This window comes from Condylostylus longicornis, unplaced genomic scaffold (genome assembly GCF_029603195.1).
Source record: "Condylostylus longicornis isolate FDR11 unplaced genomic scaffold, ASM2960319v2 ptg000010l, whole genome shotgun sequence".
In the NCBI taxonomy this organism is placed as follows: Eukaryota; Metazoa; Arthropoda; class Insecta; order Diptera; family Dolichopodidae; genus Condylostylus; species Condylostylus longicornis.
The window spans coordinates 5,808,993-5,819,924 of record NW_026577979.1 but is presented as its reverse complement, the minus strand read 5'-3'; the positions used below and the strand labels follow the sequence as shown (position 1 = coordinate 5,819,924).

General features: G+C 22.3%; 1 protein-coding gene across 1 annotated transcript; it reads right to left on the bottom strand.

Annotated features, from left to right (window-relative positions):
* Positions 1-265: 265 nt before the first annotated feature.
* On the bottom strand, positions 266-6,707 carry LOC129619055 (antigen 5 like allergen Cul n 1-like). The gene is made up of 4 exons (XM_055534133.1): positions 6,472-6,707; positions 4,795-5,043; positions 4,216-4,375; positions 266-740 (listed from the first exon to the last, which is right to left on the bottom strand). The coding sequence occupies exons 1-4, from the start codon at positions 6,659-6,661 to the stop codon at positions 446-448; spliced, it is 894 nt and encodes a 297-aa protein (XP_055390108.1). The 5' UTR covers positions 6,662-6,707; the 3' UTR covers positions 266-445.
* Positions 6,708-10,932: the final 4,225 nt, after the last annotated feature.

The following is a 10,932-nucleotide window of genomic DNA, read 5'->3' as shown; positions in this document are numbered from 1 at the left end:
ATAAATAAAATAAAGTTGTTTTAAATTCATAAACAAAATATAACTCTTTATTTATTTTTCCTTAAAAAAAAAAAGAAAAAAAAAAAATATAAAACACAAAACTTGCGCACTGTTACACCTTTCAGGTTTTTCAACATACGAACCACTAACCATAGGGTTCCAATTATCAAACAACAAAGCAATTAGTAATAATTTAGTTAACAATTTACAATTTATTAAGAATATACTGATATAAAATATATAATAGCTTATAATACATGAATATTTCAAACTTTAGAACACAATAAAATATATTACACAAAATAAATGTATAATTGTACATTAATATAATGAATAAAAAAAATATAAAAAACAATATTTAACAATTTAATAGAAGAACAAAATAATTTCTTTTTCAACTTCTTAATAATTATTAAAAGATAAAATATGTGATTCTTTTGTCGTGTTAAAGCAATTCCGAAATTTCTAATAAATTTTTATCAATTTCATTACTTTCATCACTTTCATCATAATCAGCATCATAATCACATAAACCACGATATCTACCACTCTTACGGAAATCACAATTTGATGCTGATGGACCAGATTTATAAATTGATTCACCATAAATACTATTATAATCATAATTACATACGACATATAATGCTCTACCACGTATATCATTACTAAATCTTACAGCTGAACATCCAACTTTTTTAACACGATCTGATACCATTAGTGTAAAATGACCAATTTTTTTTCTGAAATAAAAAAAAAAAATCATACATATGAAAAATAATTAATTTTCAAAAAATAATAGAGATTTGATAAAAATTGACTTAATTCGTTTCAGAACTAATCGACTATCTGTAATTGATGATTTTAGAGATTTAAAAGCTTAAATTAATTGCAATTAAAATTCAAGAAATCAACACTGATGATTTAAATTGTGATATCATTCACTATAATCATATAATACATAACCGCAAAATATTGCAAGTGAAAATTTATTTATTTTCATAGGTTTTTAATTAATTTATTGATTATAAAATATCTTAGTATAATAAAACGGATTGATTTCTTTATAAATTTCATAAAATTATTGCTATTAATTGTAATTTGTTAATAGTTTTCTCAACTAATTCATTTGTAATAATTTGGTGCCAATAATAACAATTAAATCTAATTAATTTATAGGCACATTATTCAAATTATAAATTTCGACTATAGATAAACGATATTAATATACACATACAGTTATATCATATATATTAGTGGTACATAACAATATAATAATTTTAACAATAGGTACATAAATTTACCAATTAAATTAAATACCGCTATAAATAAATGTATAAGTTATTTTTTTTAATAATTATTATTGATAAAATATCAGACTTGCTAATATTAGGCAGTTGAAAATTAAAATAATTTAATCAACATATTAATATAGAACTAAAATTTATATATTCAGCGTTTCACCCACAATTTAATTTTGAAAATAAAGAGTAAATATATGAGAAAAAATATCTCAAATATTCCAAGTGTGACGCATAGGAAGAAAGTTTATTCCTAATATATTGAATTATAATACAACCCCTTAAAAGTTCATTGGTACTTATTGCCAATAAAGCTGTAGCTTCATTCAGCAAATCCTAATTGATTGAATTGCAATTTACGAACTTGCACCAGGTTCTTACAAAATCACTTTTTCCCCAGGTGATTACAAAATTTAATTTCATATAAAATTAAAATGTTGAGAATTAAATAATTTAAATTCCTTCGCTAAAAATAATTGATTCGGTGCTGCAAGCTCAAAAAAAGAGTTTTTAACTTTGATCTCAATTACACACACATTCTAAAACTCAATTCGTTTTATAGAACCTTTAAGACATGAATTAATTCCAAATCAACTCCACTTTAAATTTTAGTACTTTATATATACTAGTATTCTTAACATACTATATGCTAATATTGTTGATATACTAGTATTCTTAAAATACTAAATACTACATTTTTGAATTATGCTAATATACAATAAAATCAAAATGATTATAGTGAGATTTCTCTGAACGGACGACAGACAGACAAATAAAATTTCAATTCATCTATATAAGTGTATTCAAGAAAAATTTTATAATTTAATTAATTAATTTTCTTTGCTATCAAAATAATATAAAAACCAAATATAATTAAAGTTTTATTATTTTATTGTACAAATATTTAATTTATTGTACAAATATTTCAATTGAACTTTAATCTCTGTAATTATTATTCACATGTATCTAAGTATGCAAATTTAATAATATATTTCACTGATGTTTGAAACACATTTATTATTTCAATAATTTTCCTTTGCTGAATTATGTGATTTAGATATACATTTATGACTTTATTTGAAGCTTCTTCTAAAATTGTACTCTATGTGGCAGTTTCTATGGATAAAACATTGAATACCTATAATTATTAATATCTACTTTAAAAGAAAAGGAAAACTGCAAACAATGCAACCTTGCCAATAACTCAATTGATTTTTTGTTTAGTAGCTTAATTATTACAGCAATTAATGCCTAAATATTAAAAAAGTATTCAATATTTGAAAAGTTCTGAATTGAAAAAGATAATTTGCATTTTTTAAATTCTGAAAAATTTGTTTTACTCCAAATAGATTTAAACCAGTTATCTTCCGATTTTTCGAATTCGCGTTCATCAATTAAACTGTGAAATGCGGTAGAACCACATAAACTAACGTAAAGAATAAAAAATATTTAGAAAACTGTTTTTTTTTTTCAAATGACAGTTTCTGAGTTCAACATTGATTTAATTGGAATTTTTAAAATTCGTATACAGGGTGTTTCGCATAAGGTGGCAAATAATATCAGGAATGATTCTTTAAACAATTCCCAGCAAAAAACTGTATGGGTGGAGGGGAAGGGCGGGTGCAAATGTACTTGTTTTGTTAAAAACAAACAACAGTTTATTGTTAAAAAAGATACCAGATTTTCCTGTATATAAATATAGAGTAACTATCGGGGGCTGGTTTCACACGCAATTGACTGCTGTTTATTTTCGGTCTTAAAATCAATTTGATTTAAGTCATACTTTTCGAGATAGAGCTTATCAAAGTCAAATTTTTTTTTTAAAATTTTGAAGTTTTTTTTGGATGCGTTACGATAAGTAATTATCTTAAAGTTAACCAATTTGAAATTTTTTTTTCATCTCCCATAGTTTTGCCAGTAAAACGTGCTAAATGTGTTTAAAAACATGAGAAAAATGCATATTGCTTGAAATTAATCAAAGAATTAATCCTGAAATTACATGTTTAGCACCTAATATAATACACCCTCTATATAAAAAAGAGCAATCACGAATAAATTTAATATTTTAAAATAAATAGGTCATAAAATTGACTAGAATTCATTTCAAAATTAAACATTTAAATATTATTTTGAGTTTTGAGAAGAAACCGAGAGTGGGTTCCTTTTAAAAGAATGTAGAATTCGAAAATACTCCGGAGCAGTTGGTAACGGGAACTTTGAATTGTATAAAAATTCTGTAAGATACAAAAATAATAACATATTAATCTATTTATATAGATAAATGTTGAGCCATCTACCGCAATAAGTGTACATTACTACTCCTCACAACTTCTCCTTTATACAATTTTTATATTATCTGTTCTCATTTTTATATTAATAAAATTTGCTCGATCAAAACATTTTTATTTTTATATTAAAGAATTTGATTAATATCAAAATAATAATGAAAGCAAGTATGAACTTTTTTATGTCGTGAACATACTATTAAAATGAAGTTATACAGTAATAATATGCATATACTTTCAAAATAATAAATTAAATATTACAAACATTAATAAAATTGTAATTATTATTTTTAAATTTAAAAACTACATGTATATCTTCCCTTTAATAAAATTTTCAATTTAAATAAAATTGTACTAATTACAAAATATAATAAACATGACAATTTAATTACTAATTATTATCAATTAATTATTATATGTTTGCAATTAATAATTTATTAGATAAAAATCACTATAGCACGTTCAACTTCTCATCTACACAATATAATTTTAGAATAATATAAAAAAAAATTATGTATACATATTTTGTATTAAAAATTTTAATTTTAAACAAGCTTTTAAATTAATTATGCAATCATCGCATACATAAATTACTTATTAATTATAATAGTTTATTAGAATAAATTTCTTACCCATCTGTACGATCTTCATATGCATCAATAAACGATTGATTTGCATCTTTATGTTCATTAAACCATAAGCCAACAATTAATTTTATTCGTTTTGAATTTGAATGAAAAGCTGGTTTTTGCCAACTGATACCAACATTTTGTCCACTAATTTCAAATTTATCTTTTAAATAAAATATTATTTTGAATTATATTAAAATATTTAATTATTATATAGAAGTTTTAGAATAATATAGAATTATTTAAAATGTCTTGTAATATATAGTGTTTAAACACGCAAAATTAAAAGAGATCCTAAGATCATTTGTATAAATAGAGAAGCACTGCCCTGGTTCGTAATTTTTAATACTATGGTCTTATATACGAACCAGGACAGTGTAGAAAATTATAAAATAATCGAAACTCTTGGGCTTTAATTTATATTATGTATCATAAAAACAAAATATAGTAAATTATTAAAATTTTTGTTTTTAACCATTACTTTAAATACATTATTATTTATACTCGTTTATATTTTCATAGATTTTTTGAAATTTCCATATATAGGCGATAATATTAAATAAATTTTTTTTTATATATTACCTGTATTTCTACACATATCATGTTCGAAACGACAACGTTTAGCATTAAGACCAGCAAGAAATTGTAATTCATTATCCCATTTTAAAACTGGCATATTTTCAGCTGGTTCAAAACCTGGTACTTCACCCATTGCTATTTTATTTCTAGCAATATTATGTAAATCAAGTATTAAATTAATACGTCTTTGATTCATATCTACCATAGTAGCATCTGTTGGACAATCGGAACCAAATTCACCATCATTATTACCTAAACAAAAAATTAAACAATATAAAAAATTATATACATAGCTAGGCTACCTATATAAACTATGTAAATCATATGAAATTGCATAAGTATAGGGGCAGTAATTTACTAAAAGTACAAAAATTATTCTATTTAGCTATTATATTATTTTTAATAGCTATAACATACTTTTATTCGAATTCATAAATTTTATTCAAAAATTATTATGATTTTAGTATCCTGAATTGTACGCTTGTATAATATTTTAGCAAAAATAATCATGGAATTATATTAGAATAATTGTTCAATTTTTGTGTTCGTTACCTAAGTATTTTTATATGAAAATAATTGTGAAGATTTTTTATGAAAATTCTATAATATAAAAGGATTGAAACTAACCTATAAACTTAAATATTGAGGATTTGATATTTATTTTGCATAATAAATATGCTTAACTACATACTCCTCTCAATTATACTCCCACACATAAGCATAGACCTTTACATTATTATAAATAAATATTAAAATTATAAATAATCAACTTAATAAATTATTTTTAATGGAATTAAATATATTATATCGCATATTGTTGTTTCACTTAATTTGAAAATTTAAATTATTAAATAACAACATATGATAAATAAGCATAAATATTTTTATATAGAATCAATTATTGCAGAATTATATAAATATATTAAATTTCAAATTTTTATTTGCAAAATTAAGTGACAACATTTTACTATTAGTTCCCAAAATCATAATATTTTCTATTTAATATTTTATGCAACCTATTATATTATTGATATAAAACGATGTTATCTAATTAAAATTCAAATCACTTTCAATTGCAAATAGAATTTTTGTATTTTCAATTATATTGTTGTTTGATAAGTGAAAGAATATTTATATACCATTAGTAAATGATATGAATTACTCATAAAGATAACAATTAAAGCAAAAAAAAGGTAAATTAGAAAATATATGATCGTGAATTTCACTATTTTACTCGCCAAGTGAGAAGAAAGTGAGTAACTATCAATATACTCTTATAATGTAATTTTCGAGTGAAAAAAATTATTCCGTATATTGGCGTGTCTCGTTTTCTTCAAAAATGTATATAAAATTTATTTGCTTTGTTTTTGAAGTAGAACGTTCAGTCGATAATTTGAGAAAAATTTCAAAAATCCAAATGAAAAACTGGGTAGTCTTATTGGAAAAATGAAATGCACATAGAATAACGTAATCTAATTTGAAAGTGAATAAAAAGTGTGTTGAAAAAGTGAAATACACGATTAGGCTGTAAATATTTTTCATAAAGTCACCCACTTTACTGCCTATTTTAATTATATATACAGAATAGGATAAGGTACTCTCATAAGGTAATAATAATTTAGTAAATAAAATACAAGCAAATGAAATTAAATGAGTAGATAATTATGCATTTTTACTTACATCCAATATGTTTCAAATAATTATAATCGGTTCCATTCCATATTTTACATAAATCTGGTTTACAATAAAATACTTTATGATCTAAAATATTACTATCAACATCAAATTCTTCTTCATCACCAAATATTTCCACTATATTATATGATAATAATAAAATGTGAATTCCAAAATTAATTATTAAAAATTTCATTTTTAATTTTTTTCTAATAATTTTCACGTAAATTTTTCTTTATTTTATTAAAAATTTTTTTATTTGTTATACTATTATCAATAAATTTGAATTATATTTTAATATTTAAATTAATTATTTATAAAATTTTTTAAGAGTAATATACACACTTCTACATCTATGGGAAAATTCATAATAAAATGTGAATTAAGTTTAACTAAGAATTTATTTATAGTTTCGCAGCTTTATAGTTAGCTAGTAATTTTCTTAAAAATTAACTTTTCGATTTGAAAACAAAAAAAAAAAGAAACTTAATAAATAAAAAGTTTTGTTTTAGTTGCCAATTTATTAATAATAAGAATGAAAAGAATAGAAAAAGTGGGAAGTTATTAATTTGTTAAAGTTAAAAAAAATAATAGATTTATAATTTATTTACTTACTAAAATCTTGTATAATAGTTTCATTCTCGCAATTTATTCGAAATTTATTTGTACGAAAATTAATTTGTATACTCATTTGTAAATTTTAAGATTTCAATTATTTATTTTTAAAATAGCAAAATATAGCTGCTATACCAGATTGCTTCCAAAGTGGCTACGAAAATAGTAGATTTTGTGGGTTTGTTTTGCAAGTTTTAATTCCTAATTACTAATCAATTCATTAACTTCTTCTTTTTAGTTTCAGTATAAAATAGGCAGATTGTATGAAATAATTCAATTAACATACTATTTTTAAATTGTGCAAACTCAGAAAAGTAGTGACCTACCAACTATCATGAAACGACATAGGCATAAATATTACAATCATATACATTTGTTTTTTTTTTACTAAACAATTTTAATAGTCTAAAATTTTTAAAAATTTCTAAGAATAAGGAAATAGTTTTTTAATTGTCGGAACGAAATTATTTTTCTTTTCTCTCATCCCCATGAGTCAAAGTTATCGCTTCTCAAATTTATAGCAAAATTTTAATTTTCATTTTCATATATTTCTAAAACTGCATTCTTTCCCAGATTTAAGTAAAAGCAAAAAATCTAACAGTAAATATCTTTTTATTAATGAATGAATTTTTGTTTACCCCCGGAAATTATGCAATACTAACGAGCTATTTATCTAATGATAAATTAAAATATATTTTTAAAAAAGTATTTTCACTTGTTCAAAGTAAAAATGCTACCTTACAAAACATTTTTTTTTTTGATCCATCATTTGCGTTTTCTTAGAAATTTAGTGTAGTATGTTTATTTCTTTTTTCAAAATTCAAATACTAAAAATGTTTATTTCATTTTCAATTTTTAAATTATTAATAAATTTTAAATACAATCTTTGATCCATATTAGATTCTATTGTATTGCAATAGACCAGAAGTGATGTATTTTTCAATATGTGTGATCGTCAATTATTTTTGTATTTTTGCAAGCTATTTGACATATAATTCGGTGAAGTGTACAACATTTATAAAGTACGTATTTATGAAAATTTCATAAGGAGAGTAGCCATAATAGTAACTATTCAGCCATTTTTAATCCAAGAATTAATTTGAATAAATATTAATTTCTCAGCTGTTACATATTTTAAAGTAACCATTTATTTCGGAAATACTTTAAATCTTATTAAAATAAGATTAATCTCTAAAAATAAATTATGTTGAATGAATTTAATGGCCAGTAACTCTATCTATATTATAAATTCTTACTTAAATATTTTGTTTTAATTTCTCTAGCTCATTATGATTTTCTTACTATAATTTTTTTTCTTTGTCTTTTTAAATACAAGCAGTATAATTAAAAAATGGTTAATAAGATTTTTTTTTATATAAAAACTTTAACTAACATTATAGCTTGATGATAATTTAATTAATAATTCATCTTTTTAATTAAATTACTATAATTATATGAAAACAATAGCATTAAAAAAATTTGCTTAAGATGTCTCGCAAACAATCGATTAAGACATCATTCACAATATTTTTTATTGGTACAATAAAATTATTTTAATATAATTGTTATAATAATCGTGGTTAGTTACCTATATTATTTTCTATATTACATATGTGTATATAAAAATCAATTGAATTAAATTGTTTTCCAATTTTTATGTATGATGTAAATTGTACTATGTAATCCATTTATGTTAAATAGCTTAAGTTTACCATTATAATTATCATTTTGAAAACGTGTCCGTAAGAATTGAATTATTTTCTTAAATTAGTAACTAAAATTAATAACTTTTAAAGTATAGGTACCTAATTATCAATATGTGTACATTGACTTAAACTATAGATAATAAAAAATTATTTTCCTGGTTTTATTTACAGTCACTTTGTACATAAGTAGATTGTAGAAACAATTGACACGAACGCAACATATCAAATAAACAAACAAATTATAATTATATATATATAAATATATGTGTACCAACATACATGTATAAAATATTTTAAATGATAAAAAAGACCAATTTAATACATCAGTATTATTATTTTGTAAAAGAAAAAATTAAGATGTTGCGTGACTGGAAGCTATTACCTATAGAATATTTTAAATAAAAAATAACATAAAATATAAAAATCTTTTTAAAATACATCTTAAATCTCCAATCTTAAAAAAAATTCTCCATGTACATATAGGCAGACAATTAGCACGTTATGCACATACATGCATGTAAAATGTAATTTAAACCTGGAACTCAATTGTATTATTTTATCTAATTTACTGATAGAAAATTGATTAAAATACAAAGATTTTCTCTTCAATATTACACTCATATTTCCAAATTAATCAGAAATCATTATAATTGTACTCTCACAATAGAGAGTTTATAGATTTCTTTAGTCTTAAATTTAAATTTAAAATATTTAATATTTAAATAACAATAAATTTAATTAATTTTTAATAATCTAGCTGATAAAAGCCAATTTAATATTCAAAGAACACAAGAACACATTCATACACAAGAAAACATTCACAAGAACCTCTAATCATAAGCGAAAATTTTTTTTTAGAAAAAGTAATTAAAAATAATTTAGTTTAATTGCAAAAACTATAATAAAAATCATATCCGAAACAATATCATTGAAAATTTAAACACAAAATTAAGTTAGTTAAAATGAATAATTATATTATATTTTGTTTGCAAGAAATTTTGAAAAACTTTCGATTTTGGAAATATAACAAAATTGAAAATTTCCTAATTTCGGGCAGTGTTAACTTGAAATAAATTATTAATCAACAGACCTGGCTTATTGTCTAATATAAAAAAGCTGGGTCGAACCAATAGTTTGTAAAGCAATACTCTTCACTTCAACAGATGAAAGAACCAATAAATGACCAATATAATATTTAAATAGATGCCACCAAAAAATAATTATATTTTTTGTTGGCATGGAATTTCTCGTTAGCTTCTGCATTTATAGAAATTTGGAAAAGCATGCGGTTTCGAAAATATATAGTGTAGAAAATTTTAATTTTACAAATTCAGAGAGGCGGTAACTTGAGATGAGAAGGAAATGGAAAAAATGTTTGTTTTAACAAAAAAAAAAACTTTATTAGTATGTATAAACTCCCAAAATTTCTGACTCCTACAACCTATTGTACTCGTATATAGAAAAAAAACGATATCAAAAATTTGAAAAAAAACGGGTTTTAAATAACAATTAATTTTAGCAGCCATTTTGTTTTTAAATATCCAATTATGCTGTGCCGTGGTAGCACAAACTAGCCGCAAAGCTTGAAAAATGTTTATTTTTTTAATATAAATAGTCAAAAAAATTACATTTTCGGCCTTTAAGTAACTATAACTTTTATAAAGGGTAGAGGGATATAAGTAAAAATTTTGGTTTACTGAAATAAGTTTCTAGCAAAGATCTACATATGTACATATGTACAAAATTTCAACTTTCGATCTTTTGTAAAAGGGTCTACGGACGCGCGGACGGAGTAAAACTTATGTATATGCATTTTTTTCATAATATTTTCGAAAGCCGAATTTGATGCTAAATATTTAAAAAAAGCAAATAGAATATTAAAGCGCCATTTATTCAAATGTAAGTAAACCATTTTCAAAAAAGCTATCAGCCATCAGCATAAAGTTTAAGGCCTGCATTACACATGCAACTAAAAAATATGCAATAGAAACAAATACTTCTTGCTGCAGAAAATTGATGTTAAGAAATATAAGAGAAATATAAAAAGAAGAAAAAAGTATTTACTACTAATACGCATAACATACGTTAGTAATTAGACTAAAATAAAAAATTTGACAAGAAATTATAAAAATATTCAAAATAATTT